We start from the raw sequence: 26,288 nt of genomic DNA, 5'->3' as shown, positions 1-26,288 counted from the left end.
TGTTTTTAGTTGGTTTTGCTGTGTACATACCTCTCTTCTGAATAGCAATGGGAGACTTGAATTGACTGCAAGAGTAAGCTAGTAAAAATGCCCATCTTTATATGTTTGTATTATCCTGATTGATTTTGCCAAAAAGGCTTTGGAAGGAGATAAACTTTCTGCCAGGAATCTGTTCAGCATCATCTAATTTTCCCTGGGCAAATAACTCACAGCACTGTGGCAGCTGGGACTGAGGGGCACATTCTGTGTCCCATGTGTTTCTGGGGTGAAGCAACTAAAACATTTGGTTAGCATCAGAAAAATGTCACTGCTGTGGCTCTCGAAAAAGACAACACATCCCACCTCATCTTACAAGTCAGTGCTCACTTTGTCAAACAGTTCTCCCCAAACATTAAAGGTCGGGTGTGTACAGTTTAGTGGCATCTAGTGGTGAAGTTACAGACTGCAACCACCTGAACACACCTCACCTCACCTCACCTCACCTCACCCTCATCTACTGTGACTGTTAAAATCACAAAAAACATGAAAGGCCCTCTCCAGATCCAGTGATGGTGGTCCACTCTGAGCTAACTGATATGGTCTGTAGGCTGATTTGGCCACAGAAGAGGCCAAAAATGACACTAAATACTAGCCCAGGATTCAAATGAATTCAAATGAATTATGAAGATGATAAATTAACAACACAAGGCTCTATAGATGATGATGACATACTTTGATTGTGCACACAACTGCAGAGCATGCAGATCTGTTTTTGTACCTTTCATAATTAAAGGCCTAGTTGGTATACACTGCACAACTGCTCATCAGTGGGGGGCCACTTTACTGCCTTACCAACTACTTACAAGACCATCTTGTCCCTGGTGTGAGAAAAATGGGCTAAATACCTACATTTATATATATTTTTTTTCAAATGACCTTGCTTTCCTATGCCACCTTTTGTGTGTATTGATTAAGAAGAAGAAGATGATGAACAAGAAGAAAACATACTTCATGTATGCCCTCGGGGAAATTCTTTTTTATTCAGCCCCATTATTTGCAGCCGTGTATTAATGTCCTTCGAACACACTGACTATGGTTATCAGTTTTTCTCTGCCCCATAGTTACCTTTAATTACATTTCCACTCTATTTTTGATCTGCTGAGGTCTATTGTCTTCCTCTGACACCGGAGTGTCAGTGTGTTTCGGAAGGGGCAAGGGGTGTCCTGATATCATGGTATTCATTGAAGCCATGTGATTAAAAAATCATATTAGATAGCACGTTAATAAAACACATATTTTAAAATCAGGAGAATTATCTCATGAAGCTGTTCGGCCTTGTGCATCCACTATTTTTTTCTCTGGTCTTGTGGTTGCCTTTTCACTGGAAATTGAATAAAATTGTTACTTGTGTCTCTTTTCAGTCAGTTATGGTCATGGACTCTCTCCACCTCCCTACACTCGTATACTGAGAGTCATTTATTTGCCAAAAAAGAGACAAAACACACAGTAAACTAAGTAAAAGTTTCATTACTTTTTTTTGTTTTAAAATTTCTAAAGATATCACGGTAACATCGTTGTCAGACATTTGTTTGACCACGCTAATCACAAAGTGAAAATCTGATATAGAAGAGGCCGTGGTTTGTTCAGTGTGCAAGGAAGAGGCAGTAAGTAGTTTCAGGTGATAATAAATGTATGAAAACAGAATTGTGAATATTATATTCCATTTCTGTCCCTGAATCCCCCTAAAAATCCTACACACTGCACCTTTAAGACAAGTTCTCTGAGTTGCCTAAACATAATAGAGCTGCTGTAAATATGGCAGCAAAGTCTCTGCTTTCTGGGGAAGCTTTCGAATCAACGGCAAGAATTCTGCTGGAGAACTAATCCACCCTAATAAACATGTACGTCAATATTAAATCTTGTCAGCTACTGAGGGCTGAGCACATGAGGACGACGTTACAAAGGGTGGAGGGAGCTGCTGCAGCAAACATTTGCATGGAGAGAGACATCAGCAGAGTAATAGTGAGAAGTGTCAGGGTGTAATGGCCACTGTGTGCACCTGTATGAAAATGATATGGATGGTACCTGTCAGCTGATGAATTAGCTGCTGATTTGTTGAGTCAAAAAGCTAATGCGAGCAGCCCATAAACATCAGCCATGATCTCTTTGCCAGGAGTTGGGAAAACAGTGAAAACAGAAAAATGTGAAAAACGTGAAAAAACATTTTCTTACGTTGCTAAAAAAGGAATCTGGGTACCCAGTTTGATGTTTAAGACAGGCTGAAATGCGTTGGTATGTGTAAGCATGATGAAATTATATTTGGACTGAAGATGAATAATATCGAAGGCAATTTATGAAATGAGAGAGGGGAGAGAAAGCAAAAATGAAATATAAATAAATATGTTGTTACACGTAAAGAGACTGAGAGAAGTGCGGAGGAATTGTTTAGGTTATTTCACCGGAAACTCTATAGCTCCCTGCATCATTCAGATGCATGATGGGACACAGTTGGCCGGTGCCTGGCAGGCTACCAATCCAATAAGGGAACAGATTGATTAGATCCAGGACCCCCTCCCTGCCTTCGCTTCTCCTGAACTGGAGCGGCTTAGAGCTGGAAATGAGATTTTCATTCACACCCCAAATCCACCGGGAACACAACTCCATAACCCTCACAGAAGCCATGAAGCAAAGCAGCCTTTGTCTGTGAAGGCATGGACATGAGTGTGTGCGTGTGTGTGTGTGTGAGCGCGAGTGTGTGGGTGTGAGTACGAGTGTGTGTTTGTGTGGCTAGAGTGCAGCGCAACATGTGTGTTTGACTGTGTGTGCAGCCAGCTGTGATTATGCTGATGAGGACACTATCTACTTTGCTACTCATCTTTTCCCTCCCACATACTTGCTCTTTGTGCGTGTGTGTCGCTCTCAAACACACACACACACACGTTACTTGGACACACATGAAAGCACATGCGGCTTGCATACAGTCTAAATACATATACACTCAAGCACACACTCACACAGTGGTGGTGTGAAGCATGCTGTGTTGTAATTTCACCCTCTCCCTGCCGTGAGGAATAATTACATCGCTGACTGACTCCTCAGTCTATCTCCTGCGCCTCCCTCTCATCCTCGTCCTCTTCCCTGCCCAGCACCTTGCTCATCCCTCCTCTCTCTCCCAAACACACATAAACACACACACACACGCACACACACACACACACACACACATACAGCTTGACACTCTCCCACCTACCATCTTTGCATGCATTTGATCGTCACATTTGGACTCCGCCGTTCAGCTCTCTACAGTCCAAAGCTTTCACAACTTGCCTCTCATTGGAATACAGCTGCATGACATGTGTGACACGTGATTATACTTTTGTCGTATTTAGTGCTGGTGATTGATTGTGCCATGCATTAGTCATACGATGGAGAGTTAATCATCAACACCTCTGATAATGCATTAATCGATTAAGTCTTTTATCAAGTGGAAAGCATCAAGCATTTGTTGTTTTGAGGTTCTCAAATAGTCTCTTACACAATTTTCTGCTTCTGCTAGTTTCATTTCATTGTTAATTGAATATATTTTGTGCTTTTGAAAGCTGAACAGACAGAAAAAGCAATTTGAAGACTGAAATAATATGGATGATTTGAGAAAATATCACAGTGAAAATCATCATTAATCGCAGCCCTCGTTATGCTGATATCCAGATTTTAAAGCCACATGAATCCATTTCATTTGATATGACTTTTTTGTCTTTGTCTCATTCCCCATCCATACACAACCCACTCTAGCTGCAGCAGAATGAACTTGTCTCTGACAGTCCTGCTCTGCTTTCATCATCTTCAAATATTATTTACTCCTCTCTTTCTCTCGCTGACTGTGTGTCATGTGTTGGAAGCAGCTGCACAGTGAGAACAGGGAAACTGTGCAGCATCAGTCTGACCAACTCACGACCAACAAAGGATGAAATAAATGAAAAGTATAGCTTTGGGTCAAGTTTGGGGCTCTAATGGAGCTGTTTAGCAGAAGCTGCTGGTTCTGAAAGTATTTTTTCAGTTATGGTACCACTATCAATTGGCAAACACTGACTCAGAACCTGAGACTGGACTGATTTTTAAGGTCCAGTGGGTAGGAGTTAGAGGGATTAAGGGGCTGAAAGGGAATTGAATGTTCATTATTCTGTTCTCATTAGTGTATAATCACATGAAGCTAAGAAACCTTTTTGTGACCTTACAATTAGTCTTTTATGTCTACAGAGGGAGTAGGTCCTCTTCCTAGGAGTGTGCATGTTGCAGTAGCCCAGAATGGACAAACCAAACACCCAGATGCTCCACGCAGTGTTTTCTGCATCATATAAATGTTTGAACAGGTTTTTACAGGACAAGACTGTTAGCTTTAGCTACATGTTAGCACCACACACAACAGAAAATTAGGCTCTGTGATTAGATGTTATGAGTGAAAATGCAGCGGGGTGTTTTTTAATAAAAGAGTCAGATATTTTCTGACATAGTTATTGTTGTATATAATTCCACCAGCGAGTCTCACGTCCATCCAAGTCTCCAACCATCAGTCACCTTACATTTTCTATGAAGCAGAAAATGAATTTACACAACAACGGGTGCCTCCCTCTCTGCCTTGCTATACACCTTCACGAATCTGGTAATCTAATCTTTTCTGCATATCAAAGACAACACATGACAGCCTCTTCCTGTGAAAGGTCCATCTACATTTCTGCTGGAGTCAGGATGTGTGTGAATGGATTTCTGCTGCGGTGTGTTTAAAGGAAAAGGCACAGTGTCAGCAGCAGGGAGATTATTGACACCGCAACCAGCAGGATTGACAGCAATTCATGTTCTCCGCCATTCTATAAATCCCACCAATCCCTATGCCTCACCTGTACTGTGTGTTCCACACACAACTTAAATCCAAACACTCATTGTAATCCTTTGAAAACAGCCCTGTCGGCCTGATCTATACCAGCTGTAACAAAATGAACGATTGTGTTGGAAGCAAAAGTGCACACTTGGCCCGTCTGCTGCTCTGCACAGGTTAGGAAAATGTTTAAAGTAATGGGAGGAATGTTCATAGATTGTTTGACACGAGTCTTTACCCTCCGATTTAACCTTGAGTGGATTATGTAGAAATCTGACAAGAGTTTAGACCCGATCAGATTACTAATCCAGTTTGATTAGAGTTCTCACGCCTGAGACAAAACAAAGACCCTGTGAAACAACAAAGCTGCAAGCTGTACCAGCAAACTGCTTGTGTTAGTGTTTCTGCACATTTCAGAGTATTTTGTGTTTTAAAAGGGGGAAGACACGTCAGGCAGACCACTCGAGCTGCACTACACACATGACATGCCCCACTCTCCACACTCATCTACCAAATGCATCCTGTCAATTTGGCGGTCTAGTTAAACTGCAAAAACACCCGTCAGTATTGCTGCATGTTCTTGGAGCCCCACCAGCATCCACCTGTAGGCTCCGACTGGGTGTTCAAGATGTTCTGCTCATCACTCCCCAATATCTGTGTATAAACATATCTGTGTAAACATATCAGTGGGGAGTGATGGGGTCAGAGGCTAGACGCCAAACTCCAACTATGTTTTGCTGCTCTAATAAACATTTCAAATGGGAGTTATCTGACTGACCTGAAGTAAACATCTGAATGAGAATTTTGGTACATTTTATTTTCACTAGCCTGAGAGATGACAAACTGATGAAAGAAAAAAAATTCCAAAATCACATGTAGTGTCTCACTGAATGCTTGAAACTGAACTTGAATCAATCATTGAAAATTAACACACAATTTCAACGATCAGTTAATAGTTTTCTGCAAAAAAGGCCAAATATCTGCAGGTCGGAGCTGCTCCAATTGGACGACTGGCTGCTTTTCAACATTCAGCATCTTTTTCACAAATTTGTGACATATTAGAGAGAGAGATCAGACGATTGACCGATTAATTGAATAATGATCACCACTATTTGGTTATGGTAATTGGCAGTATTTTTTTTTGAATGAAATATACTCAAATGTCTCAGTGTGAGACAAGGAACATCAGACGTGGTCATTCTGGTTGTGCTACTGTACCATTGAGCCATTTGGAGTTGTACTGTGCTGTCCGCAGAGGTGGCATGCCACCCAGGCTGCGGTATATGACGGGGTCCCTGCCAGAGAAGTCGATGACGGTGGCGGCGTACAGCTCTCCGCTCTCCGTCACCACAGCTGTAGAGTTGTGACGGGGGTCGTACGGGCAGCGGGCGACACCGTTCACCCGCTCCAGCACGCTGCTCATGTTGCCCACCTGTGATGGATGAGAGGGAGAGAACACGGGAGAGACAGGGAGTAGCAGGTTAAGTCGACAGCTCTTTTACAGAATCCCTGAAAAATGACACACACAAACACACACTTAGCCGTACCTCTCTGGTAATACAGAGTGGCTGGAAAGCGTTGGTTCCACAGGTCATGACCTCAGTCTTGTTCACCAGCAGGACTCTGATGTAGTTCTGACATTCAATCTGCGGAGAAGTGAGTGAAAAAGAAAAGCTTTCAGAAAGTTACAGCGGCGCAGAGCATAGGAGAGATGGAAGGCTAAATATTCTTTGACGTGTTGCTGGGAAGAACAATGGAGCGAGTCCTCTGGTATCAGACTGGCACAGAACCAGAAGCGAAGACATTCAGAGTCTGCATGCTTTTGCTCTTGTTAGTCCATTGTGCAAAAATAAGAATGCTCGTTAACTGAATGGAAGCCTATTTGTGACATCGACAGTCACTACAATAAGTCAGCTGTGTGTGCGGCAGTAAAAAGAGTCAAATCTGTTTTAACAAAGGCCTGAAATAGATTTATGAGCAAAGAAGCGTTTGAAGTAAGGATAATTTTTTTGTAAATGGCCCTGCTTTGTGTTGTGTCAAAGAACTGAAGTAATTGCAGTGATGCGATTTCTGCACAGAATTGATTGGGAGTGTGTTTTGTGGATTAGGTATCAGCCCTCACTCTGTAGGCACTGTGGGAGATTAAAGTGACGTTGCAATCAGTTCTGAAAAGTAATCGACATGAGACAGCTGACCGCAGTGTTTCAGACAGGTTATCAGACATTTTTGAAAGGACATCCTTTTGTGACTCACTATTTCTCCAAAGACTGTCGGGTGCATTTTCCCTCCCCTCCCTTTGCCCTCTCTCTTCACTGCAAGAAAAACAACTCCTGATTGAAATAGCTGCTCTGCACGGAGCCTTCCCATGAGACCCATAAGGCCCTCGCCATAACAGCTCGGAGATATCAAGATGGCCTCTCTGTCAGCCAGGCGGCACTGACATAAAGTGTTGTAATTGGGGGGCGTGACGGAGGTTACCTCTGTTTTGCCTTTGCTCTGACAGGACCTCCTGGTTTCCTCGTCCGGTGCCCACTCGGTCACCTAGGAGACAAAAGCAAGGAAAGGGATGACAATGAGGCCGAAAAAGCAGTCAGCTGAGTCCTTCAGATACTACAAAACAGTTACGCAACGACTGACTGTTGCTAATACTGTAGGCACGCACAAAAAGATGCGTGAAAAGACTTTAACCTCATTGCTGTTTGTTTATTGTGTAAACATGGCGACCGGCTTGCCAGCCAAGAGCTCATTGGAGGGTAGCGGGCACTGTACCCAACGAGGCAGTTGAAGGGCTGAGGACGGCATTAGCATGTAAATGGATTTCTCTCAATCTTCTTCTTCTTCTTCTTCTTCTGCTTCTTTCTTCTCCTCTCCATCTCTCCCTCAGAAAGTTTGCAGCACCCACCCCTCCTCCCCCTCACATCTACCGGCCAATTATATTCCTGTTGATGGTTGTGTCTTGGGCTTGATTATGCATGCAGGCAGCGGCACTGAGCGACTGCACTGCAAACACACTAATGCATGTGCACACACACATGCTGCTTGGCCACCAGAGCTGCAATGGCTCTTGTTAAGAGGGCTGAGAGATGTCCCTCTCTTGGCATGAGCTGTATGTGTGCGAGGTGCCAGAGGACCCCCTGTTGTGTGTCATTGGCCTCATTTTAGTCATCCTCCTCCATCTCCTCCTCTGCTCTGATCTCACTGCCCAAGTAGGAAGGTTGCCTAAATGTCTAAAAGTGAAAAAAAAAGTCTGCCATTATATAACATCTATCTATCTGAGTATCCATCCTGCTGTCTACTCTCTCTTCGTTTTTTTTCCTCTCCGCTCCCAAAGGATCTGTTGTGATACACAAGAGGACCCATGGCAGATAATTATCTAGATCTAATGAATCGCCTTTCCCGGACATTCGGCCAGTGGGACAAAGTTGTGACCCAAAATTCAGAGGAGCCCGCCACTGAGGCCAACCAAGAGTCAGCTAAAGTGGGTCAATGTTTCAGGAGCCAAATGGAGGACTGAAACAAACAGGAAAGTAAAGTCTGGGGGAGAGGACTCCTATATTCAGTCCTGGACAGGTTCATTTTTCAGGTATGAATTTGTCCTGCAGTGAAATCACACAGGCTTTTATTGGATCCTCATTCTGCTTTAATTAAAGCTCAGCAGAAGAGACTAAACATGGTATAGCCTCAAGACTCAGTGAGATATTCTCTCGGTAAAATACAGTTTTAAGTTAATCACATTTCATTTCCATCATCGGTGCAGCGAGTACAGCTCTTTAGGAGTTTAAATAGAAATAAAGCAGTATAAGCACATTTAATGAGAACTTTAAAGAACTGCCAAAATCTTTCCGGGGACAAAATGTTGAGCTAAAATTCACAGAGTGTGCCTTTCTATTCATAGTGTATAAATAGATCTCTTATTTCACAGATCATGGAGTATATCGACTGCGCTTGAAGGAGTGGAAGCTGGTCATTCTGGATGATTAGCCTCTGCATAAATTCTTGCTAATGAGTGAAAACACCAGTCTGAACAGTGCTTTCCACAGCCTAATGAGCCAGCCAAACATCTGCACATCGTCCTGGGATTTCTTCTATTACCGTTATAGGCTTGCATTCATAGACATCTATCAGCATGTGATTGTTTTTTGATTGTTCACACAACCAGATATGTGCGCTGCCAACACGCTGCAGAGGAAATCCACATTTTTGATGCCATGTTTGATTGCTCGAGGCAACTTAAAGCTCCACTAATCAAAAAACTCACACAGTGAAAAAACAAGCTGCCCGGAACAGAATGGCAAACAGACAAAGTTAGCAACTGGCTGGCAGGGACGCCGGGACATTTACATGCTAAAAAGCCAGACTTTTCTGAGGAGCTATTCAGAGACCAAATTCTTTTTATACATCGATGACTGTAGCTACCGTTAGCTTGTTCAGCCGTGCAGCTAGCCAGACTACCAGGTCGGTGTTGGTTTTTACACCGCTAGCATCAGAGCTTTGGACCGCTGGGAGAAAGAGGATTTCAGGCCCAGGTCTACCTGGTTAGCATGCTAGCTACAGTAGCTATCTCCTCAACACAAAACATACACGCCTTTGATACAGCATCATAACTGCTCTTTCTTTACATTCTTGTGAAAATGTTTTGAACTGAAAGTCTTACATATTGCACCGTTAATATCAGCGTACTTGGAGAAACCAAAGGTTCTGAAAGAGATGAGGGGAACAGCAGGGTCCAGGAGGACATTTGAGCGTATGTAAAAATATTGATTCAAGCAAATTCATCAGTGCTCTGCAGCTAAGTTTAGCAGCTGCAGTTGGTAGAGCAGCAGTAAGAGGGCTCCAGCCTTTATTGATAGTTACAGCTCATCTCCCTTCTCACACAGCAGCTCCCTTCAATTAACCTGCTGCAGACTGCACGGGGGAGAGAAGCAGCAGCAGGGGGACGCCTATATAAAGTAAACTGTGATTAAAATGAAACTCGATCTCCAGACACAGATCATCAAATAGACGAAGAAATAAAAATACCGCAAGTGGTTAATGTGCTCTGCAGGAGCTCGGCTGTCTAGTCACGCTGCTCGTGCCGCCGCCAACAACAACCTCAAATCCACTTCCCATGAGCACCGCGAACAGCGTGGCACCTGCCATTCGGGGAGCGGCCCCGCCCCCGCTGCAGCAGTCCATCACTCCGCCTGGTGAAATGGAAACACTGCTCCGCCACAGCCACTGCCTGTCAGCCCTTGACAGCCTGGGGACTGATGGGATGACGTCATTGTAAACACACGCGCGCACACACACACACACACACACACACACACACACAAACACAGGGTGATGGATGCCTTTGCGATGAATCATGGCTTGGGGCATTACCATCTTTTCGGAAGGGCCCCGTCTCCAAGGATCCCCATCGGCTTAACCCGCTGACCTTCACCAGAGAGAGCCCCTTCCCCTCGCTCCCCCTCCCCCGCTCTCTGTCCATCTCCTCTTCTTCACACCACTTTGGAACAAAGCCACGCTCACACAGTCTGTGAGAATACCAGCTCCGCCTCGACATCCTCCTCCCTCAAATACCTTCCCTCTGCACCCAACCCTGAATGGCCCGGCTGCTGAATGAATTAGAGCTGTAGAATGTGTGGGCAGGATTTTCACTGGGAAGTGTTCTGATTAACAACAATCCAGCATCAAGGGGAAAAGAATATTTTTACACATTTAATGATGATAAGTGGTTCTCATCTGGTTTAATCAATCTATCACTTGTACTGCAGAGGAAAATCTCAGGGTGTAGGTTCACTCAGTGTCGCAGTCTGACTTCGAAACAAAACAAAACAAAACAAAATGACATATGCAATGTTTATAAAACAATATGAAAAGATAGTGAAAACTGAAACAAAAATCTCAAATCTCTTTTGTTAAATGAGCCATTTTGTCCTTTCCCCTGTTGTGTTTAAGGCTTGTTTAGTTTTAGGCACAAGAACTACTTGGTCCACAGAATGAGCATCTGTATTTGTTTTTGTCAAAACAGCTTGCATTTGTGAAGAGTGACATCCACTTTAGTGATCTTGTAATTAGTTTGTTTACGTCACTTCTCCTTTAAAGTCCTCGAAGCAGGAGAAGGAATGCTTTAGTTTCCTTTTCTAACATACATTATTCAGGAAGTGCAGACACAAGAGGGAGAGAGACAACACGCCACACACAGTTAAGCAGCAACCAAGGATCTGTTAAAATGCTTGCAGAGGAGACTTCTTCAAACTCCCCTGGAACACCTCCAGCAGACTTCTGTAGCATGACAGAGGTGTGATGGAGTCATAGGGCAGCTAGAGGGCAACACATCCAGTGGGCGTGTGGGGTCAAAGATTTTCTGGCAAATGCAACAACAAACTTTTGCCTTTTCTCCATCAGACTGAAGAGGCAAACAGGCGAACATCAGCATAGGCTAAAGGCGTACTGTGCAGGGTTTTCCTGAAAACAGTCATAGACTCATTCTAAAGAAATCTCTCTCAATTATCAATTATGACCCACTGGAGGTGTGTGCCAGTGTCTGTATCTACAGAGAGCCTGTCCTCTGCCTCTACTCTCTTATGTTCTTAGTACTGTGTTGTGTTCAAGGTGTTTCAACGTTTCAGCAGCAGAGTGTATCACCCAGCCAATAACAGCACGAGTTGGAAAAACGTAGCGACCAGGTTGCATTGTCCTCTCCGACTTTCACAACCAGCAACCAACAACAAATCCTTCTTAATATAATTCTTATGTTTTAGGCGGTAGAGAAACTGATTTATAATGATGAATTCACAAATATCAGTATCAAATTCGCAACTTTTTTAGACACACGTACGGCAGGACCAAAAAATACCATCTGAGTCACTCCTTGGTGCACAAAATACAAGACAAATAAAGGGTCGTCTGCGTCTCCGATACAACAGCATACAGACATTTTTCACGCTTGAGCAGGCCCAAGGCTAGAGCGCCTGTTTATTATCTGTGCCTGCAGCCTCGGATGCATGTTAGAGTTCATTTCCATCTATTAGCAAGGCCAGCAGCCATGTCCTCTCCCTGCCATCAATTCCCGATCCAAACCGAAGCCTGACACCCAATTTCTCCCAATATCAACACTCCTTCCTCACAACATGAATGTCTCACCCCCCCACGGCATCTTTCTTAAAGGCGCGAGGAGGAAGGAAACATGAATTTTTAATAGGCACATAAAAAAAGCAAAAAAATAAAAATAAATAAAAAACACAATTAGTGGCAGGAAGGAAGATGGCTCATTTCGACTGTGTCTGCACTCCAAAATGAATTCTATATTTACCAGAAGCGGAGAGTAAGAGGAGGAAAAACAAAAAAGAGAGACGGCGAGCCGGAAACACTAATGAAGTAAAGAGAGCGCGCGAGCAGCGGCGGCTGCGAATGCGGCCATTGCCTGAAAATGTGGCACTGTGTTGATAAGGCTGCTGACACACCGTTAACATCATGTGTGACAACTAATTATAGCTCATGAATATTGTAAATAAGTGTGTCAGGGGAGTAATGGGTATTTGAATAGCAACTGTCTGGTACTTGCTACAGTCAAGATAGATTTGTACAGCAATGTAATGAGACTGGACTATGTGAGTTGAGTCTAAGTATGAAAAGTAGCACAAGTGTTAAACAATTTTCAAACATTGAGCAGAATCTGTATAAGAGCCTACACAAAGCAATAGTTAAGCTGTTAGTTAATCTGTTATGCTTACATGATGCAGTAAAATAGAATTTAAATGCAGTCCAAACAAAACTCTCTAAATGTAAAATATATGTAAAATATAACTCTCAGCACATTGACAGTGGATGCTTTCATTGTTCAGGACATTTTAGAGGAACATTTCCTTTACACATGCATTTATTCAACATGCTCCGGGGCATAAACAACATATAAAGAGGTATATTTGTCATTCATGTGAGCAGGTCATTTGCAGATCAGGAAACTGGAAGATATATTTATCGTGAGGGAAAAAAATATCAGCGTCTCACAAACTACCTGCTCATGTTTTTCTCCTCAGTCATCCTGCTACACTCCACCGCAGGCTTTCTCCTCTAAATGTTACATCACCGCCGAGACGGCGTGAAAAAAATCTCCATATTCACCAACCGACTCACTGAGAGAGAGAGATCATCTATCTACAGTATCTGCTCCCTTCAACGTGTCCTCACTTCAGAGCCTCCTACACTTCCAGACTGTTGATTCTTCCTCTCGTTTCCAAGCCTTTGCTCTCTCAGTGTGATCCCCCTTTCCATCGATCGTCCATGTCCACGTAATCTGCTATATTAAGCATCGACCTACACCCGACACACACATACACACACAGACACAACTTGACAATATGGCGAGATTTGGCACAAATTGCAGCCCAGGTGGTGCAGAGGAGAAACCCTCAGGAGTGAACACCACTGGCAGCGTTCACAGGTGGGAAACCTGTGACGCACCGTGTGCTCGTCCAACCCACCTATCAGACAGACTGTTGATATAACACAGCTCAGTGTTTGCTTTAGGTTACCGGTCTCAGAGAAAAAAAACACCTCTGTCACCAATCCACCACTCCTGCTTTGATGAAGAAGCTCATACTTGAGTATTTGTAGCTCAAAAGCATTGAGTGTGTCATCATCAGCTTTTCAAAATCACATTAATTGCTGTTTATTGACACCAAGTTGTTTCTTTACTAAAATGTTATCGTCTTTATTTCCTGTGTGGTTTGCTGAGTTTCAGTGATGTAAATTACATTTCTATAGATGTCAAAATATCTAAAAACTAGATGAGTTCTGTATTGTTGCTGCATTCCCAAATCATCACAAATGTTTCCAACAATGTTCATTAAAGATACGTTTCATTAGGTTACTGATAAACGGGAATGAATATATCTATAAAACTTTCAAACATTAGCTCATGCAGGAACATTTCCTCCTGACTCACGTCCATAGATTACTTTGACTGAGCCCCCTAGCAGCAGAAATGACTTACTGTATTTTAAGTGTAACAGTGTTTTGTCACAGAGAAAAATAGGTCCTGTTAGAAAACACATCTCTTTGGTGATGACAGGTGAGACATTGTTGTGTTTGCTCCTACTCATTTCTAGAGGGAGCTTCTGCAACGTGCCAATTTCCCTTCAGGGATCAATAAAGTATTTCTGATTCCGATTTACTACAGGACGTCTAAGGAACACATTCAATTTGACAAAGGAAAATGACACTCATACAGAGCACTTCCTGACAGACCTGCATACCAAGCAAACTGAGCTGGTGCACAATTTAGTGCAGGAGGCAGCTCAGTAGGAATTCTGTAGAACTCAGCAAGAAATTAAATAATGTATTCAAAATGGCTGCAACATATATCTGTTATCTACAAATGTGACTGTTACAGCAGTCGGGGAGCACATGTAATGTTAAAGCGCCTGTATGCATCATTAAGTCGTCCGCAGAGATTGTTTTGTTATTTCTGAGTGTCTTGACGTTCAGCACAGACAAACTTTTTATTTGTTTCTTGTTGGACTGAACTTGCTGAAGCTGCTCTGTTGTATTCTCATTTCTGATTGTTCGGGGCTAAACTCAATCCCAGATGAACGTAATATCTGTGGGGTGCACTGTGTGAGTCCCTGGTTTGATTGCAGCTGGTGTGCATGTCCAACTTCTCTCTCCGCTTGTTTCCCGTCTGCCTCTCCACTGCCATCCGACCAATAAAAAACTAAAATCCCCCGAATGGATCTAAACAAAAAAAAGGCTTTGTTGTTTCTGTGTTTTATTTGTATCTAATTGACATCCTGACATCTGGACTTCCATGAGGAAAAAGTTTGAATCGTATCATGAGATCATTACTTTTTAGTTGTTGTTCCAACATATACTCATTGAGAGCTTGAGGCTGCATGTGTGTTGTGCCCTGCAGCCGGAGCTGTTGGCTGGCAAACCAGTGTTGAGTAGTCAAAATTAAAAGTTTGGATGAAAATGAGATTTTGGCAAAAAACTTGAAAAACTGTTGTTACTGGAGAGCGCTGCCGGTGTCGCCTGGAGGGACGGGCTTTTTGAGACCTGAATATGCAGTGTCATCAGGAGTGTCTTCAATAAAATGAAGGTAAAATCAGCCCTTCGATACCGAGTATGCGTTTGGATCTGTTGTGGCAGAAAGGCTCAGACAGGATTTCATCAACCCCAGCACGGACAAAGCACTAAACTGCAGTTTTAGAACTTCAGCAACAGAACTTCAGAGGTGCTGTACACATGCCAAATGCAAATCATCTCACCACGCCTCAGCCTTTCCAAATGCCTTGCTGGGATATCTTTTTTAAAAACTGCTTACTGCTGTTAATTTGCTGTGTGAACTCGTTCATTTCACACACTCACAACGCTGTCAGATTTCTGTTTTATGAAGCTCAGTGTGCTTAGACATACAGAACTGCAAAAAGGTATTCATAGAAATTCATAACTTGCCCTGATCCACCTCATTTGAACCACTCAGCCCTTCTTCAGCCATAATAAATCTGAAGAAGCAGCAGAATCATGCTCTGGAGAATTGTTCTCCACTATATGGGGAACTCGTCAATCACTGGCAACATAACCAACTGGATGAGAAACGACGGAATAAACAGATAAATAATCACATAAACACAATAGGCTCAGATTCATTGTTATGAACACACACACACACACACACACACACACACACACACACGCGCGCGCGCGCACACACACACACACACACACACACACACACACATATATATATATATATATATAAGCCACATACAAAACCACAGATGAATGGAACATGACTTTCACCACCCTTTTGTCTTGCAGCTCATTGTCTCTAAACACAGATCCATGGACACACCCACATCCTCTCCATTGTGTTTTACACACCGCACATACACATCGCACACTTGTCAACCAGCAGCTCCTCTGTACCTCGTACCTCTCTCTCCCTGTCAAACAGCGCTCTCTGACAGACCGAATCAGTGCAGCATGAGGTCACCGGCCTACACCTTCATCTACACACTGCTGCAGACCTGAAGGGAGGCTGTCCGGAGGTGTGTTCAGACTGAGTGGGTTCAGCACACTGGCCATTTATACAAGTACAGATTGAATGCTGACATTGTTGTCAAATGCGGTAGGTGCAAACAGCGGGACAGACAGACAAGCAGGCAGACAGACAGCAGGAGAGATGGGAGTCGTTCAGCCATGAACACAACGCCACAAACACACTTGTAACATTTCCGCTTTCAAGAGAGGAGAGCAGCATTTAGACAAATATTTCAAAAAGCAAGGCACCACACATCCAGTGAATACAGTTCGACTCACATGGCTGACTGCCCTCTTGAAAATGACTCAATTTCACACAAAGCCGACTTATTGATTCAAATTATGCAATGCACTGACAGAGCTGGGTATTACATATCATTTTGCTTTAATGTTAAATACTCAGCAGCAGTACAGACACCCAAATGTGTCCCAAGCACCGTATTGTTTCATATTTTTGGTAAGGTTCTGGTATCACTGCTTGTGTTGATGAAAAAATCAACTCTGACCCACCGACATGTTTGGAACATTCGATTTAATGGAGGTAAAGGACAGAAAAAAAAACTATTTATACATCTCAAACTGGAAGGTATCTGAGCAGCACCAGTATCTAACAATACCCGATAACAATACCATCTGTCAGAGTTCAGGTATGAGCAACAGGGAAGACGATCAACATGCAGCAGGAAGAGCGGGTTGAATCAAAGGGGACTCAATGTCACTGAACAGGCTTACAGGAAGGCAGCGGGTCTAAATACAGATATAAACTACTGGCAGCATTTCTGTGACGTGAATAGGATACAGTACAGTACAGGCAGACGTGGTTGAAACATCCAGGAAAAGAAGGAACTAAGACAAATAAATATACACTTGGGCTTAATGAGAGAACAAGGGGCTGGTGTGCAGAGAGGCAGGCTAACGAAGGAAGACTCCGGGCATGTCCCACATCTCTTATATCCATTTTCCACTGGCCAAAAATCTCACTTAAGCCCGTTAAGATCAAGCTTTTGTGTGCAGTGGGAATGTGGAAACTCTGCATTTACACCCGGGTCAATTGACTCTGCAGAAGACATGGTTTTTATCCCCTCGGCTCGACTTCTATCACAATGGGTCTATTGTAGTTTTCTTTTCTGTTACAACTGTTTCTAACGCATTCATTATGTGAAACGTGATGTCTGTGATGTTCAGCGTAACACAACACTAACCCTAACGATAACCCTAACCCCTCAGGCTTCCTCGCCTGCAGGAAGTGGGAATGGAGTCAATAGGCAATTCTCAGTGGGTTGACCCATGTTTTAAAAAAATGTGTAGAACTGTTAATTTTGGTGGAAAAGCATTATAAGAGAGAGGCAAACAGACAAATTACCTCGCCCCAGGAACCCACGTAAAGGCGACTGGCTTAAGGACCCACAAGTGGCCCTAATGACTTTGAAGCTCACACTCCCACACAGAGTTTTAAAACCTGCAACTCCTCTCCAGTTAGTTAGAACTGAAGAACGATGAGAGGTGAAACATCTTCAAGAAACTGAAACACGTCCATTGCCTATAATACAGCACCTAGAATTACCATGACCTGGACGACTGAGAACCTTCATCAGCAAGTAGAAATGACACAACTCTTAATTAAATCAGAAAATCCACTCACTTGTTGGTGATCACAGCCAACAACTAAAAAATACTCAAAACTGCATTTGTCATAGTCTCACATACACAAGGTGAAAACATTACCTACCAACACTGTTGCACCATGTAAGCCTCCAGTGCAAACTTTTAGAACTTGACATGTTTTTTTAAATACTTTTTGATACTTGGCGTAATACATGATGAAAGTTCTCAAGGTAACTGTGAGGTCAGAACGCCGTATGAAAGATTCTGAGCTGCTCACAACTGCTTTCATGCTCAACAGGGCGTGACAAGAGTACAATCTGTTCAAGGAATCCTACAGCAATTACATTAGAACATTTAAATATAATACCTTCATCAGAAACGTAGAATAATGTGACTCTCTGATTTCTTAAGATAATTAATATAGCAACTGTTTTACAGTTCCATTTATTTGCAGGTCGAAGCGATCACAGCTGGGTAGAGGAAGCTGTTTCCTCCTTCGTCTGATGTAAGTGTTGAATACATTGGACGGTTCAGTATGTGCTAACAGCCTGTATGTGGTTGCCCACTCACCCTGCTGCTGCCTCCCACTCACTGTAATTCCACATTAGGGAGGCTGACAGGTGAAAGCAGACAGTCTCTCCATGACCAACCAACCAGCACACTGGATTATTCCTGCTCTTCCTCACTTACTGTACCATGCACCCACACACATACACACAAAGATGCAGGTAGCACAGATCGCTGTGCACACTAACATTGTATTAAAGCCCTCGGCGTATACATAGAGATCATGTTTTCAGTTACCGCTAGAAGGAACGTCTAGCATTGATTATTTGGAAACAGAAGTGAAGACTTTAAAATGACCTGCTTCTAGTAAAATGCGTTACAGTTCAACCTTTAAAATAAAGTATTTCACTGAGGGACTGCATAATCAGCAGCTCTCTATGGGCTCTCTGGAGTCCAACACACCAAGCAGACAGGTGGCGCTTCTTCAGCAGTGTGTAGCCAACCATTGTCTGTAGATTCTGAGTTGTGTCCGACACTGCTGGCCGTCTTATCAGTGACCATTTGGCCAATTCAACACATCGAAGAGGCTTCGGCAGTAAGAGTGAGACAGCTGATTGGTTGTTCACTCTACTGAAGCTTAGTGATTACACTCACTTAGCGCATTTTGTTATTCTCTATTTTCTTCTCCAAACCAAAGACCACAGGCTGACAACACTTGGTTAAAGAGAAACAAACTAAAATGTGTGCTGCCAGAACACCTTTTTTTGGAATGTTCTCAGTTATAAGTGGGAGACTTTAAAAAAAAAAACAAAAAAGACAAAAAAAACCCCACTTTCACTGTGTGATGAAGATCTGCTTCTGTTTATTGGTCTGTCCGGTTCTGTTTATGGATTACAAACACAGACTCTTTACTCATCATTACCACTCAGGCAGTGGTAGTGTTAGTGGTGTTTTCAGGTGCAAAAAAGAGACCAGGTATCAGGGGGCAGCTGTAGTTCAGTGGGTAGAGCAGGTTGGCTAGTGATTGGAGGGTTGCTGGTTCAAATCCCTGAGCTGCATGTTGAAGTGTCCTTGAGCAAAATACTGCTCCAAGGAGATTGGCTCCAGTGAAAACCCCAGCGACCTCATAAAAGGGATAAAGAGGTTACAGACAATGGACAATGGATGGATGGACACCAGGTATCCCATCTACTTGTCTTCATCTTAGACTCAACCCCATTTCCAACACGTGCTCCTTTGTCAAGGGGTAGTGGCTGGGAATGAAATGAAACAAGCCACCCAGTTGAATTCAGTCAGAACTGTCAAACTGTGAAACACGCTCTAAACTAACATAAATTAGATAAGAGGAAACATGTTTTGTGTTTCATTTATTTTCTGTTGGATTTGGTGATTTTCTCCTCGTGTGTCATGTTTTTTTCTTCTTCATTTCCTTTCACTGCCCATTTCCCATCTTTTTTCCTGTTCACCTGTGTTTCATTTGTCACTTAGTCCCTGTGTGTTTAAGCCTGAGTTTCTCTTTGCTCTTTGTCAGTTCATCTGTTGTTGTCATGTGTCTCCTGTTCCTGTGCTGTGTCCTTGTGTCCGTCCTGTTCCTCGTGTTCCCAGTGCTTCTGTGCTTTGTAGACTTACAGGTTTTGTAAATTGTTTGACTACTAAATGCTTGGATTTTCCTGTTTCCTGTGTTTTCTTGACATCTACATTTTGTTGTTGAATTTCGACTCTTGGATCATGTATTATCTGAGTCTGAATTTTTAGCTGTATGCCTGCCTGAGTGTTTCACATTTGGGTGCCAATTTGTTTAAAACTGACACAGAGTGATAATCGATTTATGAGGCCAATATTTTAATTTAGATCAAGATAACAAATCACTGAGTCGGTCAAACTTTACAGTCAAAGAAACAAACTTGTCTAGGCTCTGTGGTGGACGACACAAGGTAAATGCCAGTGTCTATAATACGCTTACATCGGCTGACAAGTCAAGGTCTGTTATATCGCCCTGCTCTTCCAATTCTGAGTCTATAGCCTTTGCAGTATGTACAGTGCCATGCACATTTTGCTTTAAGACAGAATCAAACCAATGCAAAGCAAATCATTGACACTGACAACAGCAAACACAACCGTTTTCTGGCATGTAGTGACAGAAACCCATGAGAAAAAAATACTTTATAATCAGCAAAAAACACCCATGAGCCTTGTGTATACATGCAGGTACCACAGCAAAACCATTCTGTATGCCATTAGAGATGGTTATTCTTTCCCTGCCCGCTCACCAGCCTGCAGCACATTACAGGCTGACAAGCAGCCTCCTCTTCCTCAGCTCTGCAGCTCACAGATTATCCCTTCATTCTGACAAAGACTGCATCAATAATTAAATCTCCGGCCAAATTGCAGAGCAGAAATTAACGGCGAGTGTGAATGAGATCAGCCACGAGTCATCAAACGCAGGGCAAGCGAGCGGAGCTTGATACTGTGGGCGAATCAAGGGTGTGAATATCTGAGAGGGTCAGCTTAATGTACGTCCCCGTGGCCTTTCATTCATTTTGATCCTCCGCTTCCTCCATGAATCCACTCTGCTCTTCAGCTCTGTGACTGCTGCAGCCGCATGTGACGTGCATAATGTAGATGAGAAACCATAGACATACCATGGAACATGCCCACTTCACAGGCCACCTATGTGAGAAAAGGTCAGTGTGTCTTCAGCAAATGCAAATTCCTTCCGTCCAACAAAAACACCTACAATAATAGATGCATTTATGTGTCTTCTGGCGCACTGGGACGTTCCCAACGACCTCTGCTGATGAGGGAGTTTGCACAGGGCATTTCCTGTTTGAAGAAGCAAACAGTGACACTTGACTGATTGACCGTCCAGGTCAGCTCTGCTCTCCTGAACCATGATCCACCTCCGGGACACGACGCCCGCTGGGACCGAACAACAGCAAACAGTCAAGGCAGCTGTTCAGCCAGGCAGTAACTGTCCTGCGACGGGCCGAAATCCTTCATATTTACTGGAGATTTTACAACTTCCATACAATACCTTGAGAAAATATCAAGATTCTATATCATTTTCAACACCACAGGGAAAACTGGCACAGCAAAATGACATTAACATCAAATATCCCTCTTGTTTTCTTTTGTCTTTGCACCAGGCCTTTAGAAATAAGGCAGAGATTCTTGCACTAACATTACGCACATGACCTCCGCGTGCAAGTTCTTCCTGACAGGACTCATCAAGCTACATGTACAAAACAATTATTTTTTTAAAAAAAACATGAAAATACATTTAAAAAAAACATGTGATGCTTACAACACTACTGTTACTGACAGTTTTTCTCTGAGACTACACAGTGCCCCTGTCTCGTCTGTGCTGAAAAAACTGATTTGATCATCTACGTCTTATCAAATTAGTTGACCAAAAATGTTGGGGTCAGTGTGGTTGAATTCACAAAATCTAGCACTGTGTTTCATTAACAGCTTGAATAAGGTTCTGATTCATGCCTCTGACTGGATTCATGTCCATGGCTACAGATTTTATCCTGTATTCAATTACAATGTATTATTATTGATAATTTAGTTTAAGAGACTTCTGCCTTGTTTAAATTGTAAACATGATTTCTCATAAGCAAAGATGAAATATTTGAAACTGCTGGTCCTAACCTAAGCTTATAAGGTTTCTCCTCATGTGTCATGTTTGGCCTTTACTTCCTGTCTTTGTCCTTTTCCCACCTTCTTTCCTGTTCACCTGTGTTTCACTGGTTAATTTGCCTCTGTGTGTTTAAGCCTGAGCTTCTGCTCTCCAGCCCTGTTCTACCCCTCATCTTCCCAGAGCTTGATTGGTTTGTACATTATTTAGTTTTTGTATTTTTGTTTTTAATTCTTCGATCTGCCCTGCCTGCTTCTCCTGCTTTGGACTTTGGTTTAAAGCTTTATTCAATTAAAGCTTGCTTTACCCTGCCTGTCTACTGAGTGTCTTGCATTTGGCAGGTCTTTGTTTCTATATTGAAAGAAAAATGAATGGCAGGAGTCAGTGCTAATAACTAGGCTAATAAAGCACATGCATCGGCCAAAACATTGCAAGAAAAAGTAGCATAAAAACTGCACAGGGAACGCTGAGTAAGAGCAACAAATGAAAATGTCTGAAAGTTTGAAACCCAGATCACAGTGCAGCTTTGCTTCGGCGCCACTGTCAGCCTGTATCCCAGCCTCACATCTGGTAAAGAGGTCTTTAGCTGTGAGGAGACAGGCCATCATGTCACACAGCAGGACGGCCACCTGGGGGCTGCTCATCATCAGCCGGCTGTGGGAGCAGGAGACCACAGCTCAACTCGAACAACCACGAACACAAACACCACGACAAGGACAAGTCCCAGGCCCCGAACACACGAGGGACCGGTCCTGTCTCACAACTTCTGACATGTTCTCCGTGAGAAAAGTACCAACAAACGAAAAGGAAAGTCTCCCACACGGAAAATAAGGACACAAGAAAACAAAGGTGACCTCGAGAGCAAGGCTGAAAAAACAAAACTCCCCATTTATATTTGGGATAATGGCCACTGGAATTGGGTTTAACCAAAAACTGTATTTGCAGAAAAAAAAATTGCAGTCATCCATTTACACAGACCATTAAGCCCCATGCATTTAGAAGAGGGACAAACCAATAAGAGGAAAAACCTGACTGTGCTCTGCCGCATGGAACACTGCAATTCAACCGCAGCACACCTCCGGGATCAGAGCGAGGACGCTCAAAGAGATGAAAATCAGAAGTCGAGCTCAACTTCATTTCACTGGTGTGCACACGTTTTCCACCCTCTCCCAGCATGCCTTGCTCTTACATTGTTGTGAGACGCCGGCTTGGATGAATGGACAGCTTTGCCTCGGCATGTACGTCCATTATCGCGTGAAGCATCGGGGTAGGTGCACACAGCGCTGTTTGGAGTAAAGGTCTGCATATTGATGTACAACCCGATTGTTCTGTACAATGGAAAACTAGTGGAGCGACATAATGAATGAGCACAGAGAAACAGACTCATTGAGGAATAAGCCTGAGAGAAATGCCACAGCGGCTTCAGCGGAAAATATAATGCTCCTCTGACGAGAGAGCGACCTGGTGATGTTTTCAGCAGATGGGATTTGGAGAGTGGAGGAAACGACAGAGAAAAGGAGTCAGAGCAGGGATGGTGGAGCGGTGGGTGAAGGCAGGTGGATGGATGGAGACAGATATGAGGAGTTCCAGACAGTAATATGGTGTTTATGTTCCACCTGCATGTTGCTGCTGTCTTTATCTATGCAGGGATTATCTGATGGGCTGACAAAGCCCTCCCTCCCTCCTCCCCCCTCATCTCATCCCCTGACTTCTCTACACTTGCACGTAGTGCTCAGGGAGCAACAAACAAATGGATTCACGCCTGTCGCTGTCACTAAAAAGCTTTCTGGTGCAAGTGTACTTTTAACTTGAAGTGTGAACACTAATGTGAGGTCATTTTTTGGCCAGACTTGTATTGAATATTGAATGAGTTCACAGTTTCAAACACAGTTACTGTGGTTTCTGCATTAATGACATTTCTCTGGCTGGAGCTGAGCCTTGAGAGGAGGATTTGTTTGGTTCTGTGTGTATCTGTCTCGCAGACTCCTCATTTCGCACACTGGACTCATCAGCCTAATATTTATGTGCACATTTATGACTGTATCAAGGACCTCTTATGGTTGTTGTCATACTGTTTTGAAAAACCTTCTTTTGATTGCTGTACAGACAGTATAACATCTGTAGCACGGTGTACCTATTCACCTTAGATCACTCTGTACCAGTTTCCAGCTCCTTGAGTGCTTCTTGTGAATTCAAATAGATATCAATACAATTCTTAAGGAGCCTATTGAAAGGCTGGGAAAAGTGTCTTTTTAACAGTATTCACCAGTATATATGATGCATTACAGCACAGAAAAGGCAATCTTCCAGGCCAAAAACAAGCCTAGCCTAGTGTGTTGAATGTCTCACCTTTAACTGGAGCATCTGCGGATTAATTCCATACACACTATGTGATGACTGACTAAAGGACGGCATGATGCCAGATGAAGACATCCCCAGTTCTGCTATCTCTGCTGCCGTCTTGACTTTATGCCTGCCTGCAGATCTGATTCTAGTTGATTGGGCTTCTCTACATGTGTATGTTTGTTTGTTCACTGTGAGTTTACTTTATGTTCTTCATCTTTGCTGCATAAATGTGTGCTGCTTTATTTATTTGATGCTGCTGTGTTACCTTCTGGAACAGGTGCAATGTTTGTGTGTATATACCTTTAAAGCCTGATGCAATATGAGTCACTTATGGGAAATGTGAGTGAGGAATTGCATTGCGATTCGTTAGTGGCCATTATATCAAAGGCAGTAATTTCCTGAAGACTGGAGCTCTTTAATCCAATATGAATCTGCTCCAGAGGCAGAGAAATAAAGGTTCCAATGAATGTTTGTCAAGTTTTTCAGGAAACCTGCAGATTTTAGCAGGTGTTTTCAAACAGTGGCCTTGGTTTTAACAGGCGCCCGCGGATGCCATTCACTTTTATCTTCCAGCTGTTGAAAGCAGTAGTAACATCAATTTAATCTTTCATCCCTTTCAAATTAAAAATGAATAGATAGAAAACTATTGGCTTGCTAGTTTTTAGATTGCTGCCCCACTGAATATCTTGTAAAAGACGTTTTACAATAGATTTGACTCTTGAGTCAATCTTTTAACAAATACTCAGCAGTAAACTTTTGCTTTGTGTTACAAACACTGCATGACATTGGTCAATTTAGTCACATGCAACGGTGACCACGCTTACAACGAGCAGAAGCTGCAGATTTAGTCATATTTTGATGGAAAGACGTGTCTGTGTGTGTTTGGGACACAGTGAGCATCTGAACAGATAGCTGATAAAAAGTTTATTCTGCAGGAGTGGTTTGAAAAGTTTCTATGGACATTCTATTACCTTTTATTTGGCACAAAGCGTTGTCACAATTGGAATCCATCCAACCCACTGCTGTGATCCAAGCTGGCTGCTGCTGCTTTCCTTCCTGAGCGAGCTGCAAACTTTCAGGGCCATGTTTCAAGCCTGCAGGGGCTTCGAATTTGATACTAAAAGCATGAGTGACTTGCCTATATTTGTATCTACTCTGTGAGCATTCCTTTTAACCTATGATTTCATAATCTCACACTTCCTATTCTCCTTTTCTGTGCTGTTCTTTTAGTAAAGACAGCAGAGAGCAAACTCTTTTCAGGCCAGTATTTGTACATGCAGCACACCTCCTTCCCATTCTTATTATTTCACCGCTCCGTATTTCTACCCTCAGTAAAAAGTAAGGTTAGTACAGCGTGACCCCGTACCAACTGAATGGCCAGTACCACCAGTTACATTCCTCACCATCTCCTCGCGTCAGTTTAACGCCGGAGCCTTTGATGCCTTGACCTCGTCAAACAACTGCTGAGAGAATTCAAGTGCAGCCACATTACGGTTACAGCGAATATGTGAATGTGTATACATGTTAAGAACGGGCTTCGAGCAGCAGTGCGTAACGACTTCTCTTGGCACGGCTGACTGAGGAAACAAACCACAGAGCATCTGACACAAACCAACAAAAGCACACTGACTACTGTGACTCACAAAAAAAAACCTGGGGGAAAAAAAAAAAGCAATCCAGCCAAAGACAAAGACATAAAGTACAATTCTGTAGCTCCCTGGTACAAATATGTTAGCGGGAGACAAATCAATAGTCTATCTCCTGTCTGTACCTTGCAACATGTGGAAGAAAGAAAGAGCCATCTAAACAGGGCTCTGCTCGGCTCCACTCCTGTTATTTTCTATCACTCTGATGGCACAAAAGAGAGCGGGAGAAGAGGAAGAAAGCAAAAGGAGGACGGATGATCGGCATGCATTTATTCCCATCTCAGATTTGAAAAAGTCTGCCTAATCAGAAGTTATTGTTGTGTCTTCATTTTTTCTTGACAACAGTAGAAGTGCTCACGGCACACCTGGCAGATCTGCATCCAAACACAAACGAAAAAAGAGCAGAGCAACAGAGACATGCTTTCCTAGTTTCACCCATGAGAACTTTTCTATACCTCTGCTGTTTTTACTACTCTCCCACTCCTCTGTTCTATCCCCCACCACACAGACACACGCACGCTCGCACACACGCACGCTCGCACACACACACACACACACACACACACACACACACACACACACGCGCACACACACACACACACACACACACGCACACACACACACGCACACACACACACACCTCCCACCACCTTCCTGTTGC

General features: G+C 43.2%; 1 protein-coding gene across 4 annotated transcripts in view; it reads right to left on the bottom strand.

Moving 5' to 3' along the window:
• Positions 1-26,288, bottom strand: part of sema5ba (sema domain, seven thrombospondin repeats (type 1 and type 1-like), transmembrane domain (TM) and short cytoplasmic domain, (semaphorin) 5Ba) — a 181,228-nt gene that overhangs the window by 57,603 nt on the left and 97,337 nt on the right. For all 4 annotated transcript variants that reach the window (XR_005077041.1, XM_037110216.1, XM_037110218.1 and 1 more), the window contains 3 exons: positions 7,331-7,393; positions 6,400-6,498; positions 6,071-6,284 (listed from right to left, as the gene is read on the bottom strand). Coding sequence is in view for 3 of the 4 variants with exons in the window: in XM_037110216.1 (XP_036966111.1) it covers positions 6,071-6,284; positions 6,400-6,498; positions 7,331-7,393 (376 nt within the window). In the remaining variant the exon portion in view is untranslated. The remainder of the gene's footprint in view (positions 1-6,070; positions 6,285-6,399; positions 6,499-7,330; positions 7,394-26,288) is intronic.

This window comes from Acanthopagrus latus, chromosome 9, assembly GCF_904848185.1.
Source record: "Acanthopagrus latus isolate v.2019 chromosome 9, fAcaLat1.1, whole genome shotgun sequence".
NCBI lineage: Eukaryota > Metazoa > Chordata > Actinopteri > Spariformes > Sparidae > Acanthopagrus > Acanthopagrus latus.
Note: the sequence above shows the minus strand (reverse complement) of the source record. Positions and strands in the feature narration are given on the sequence as shown.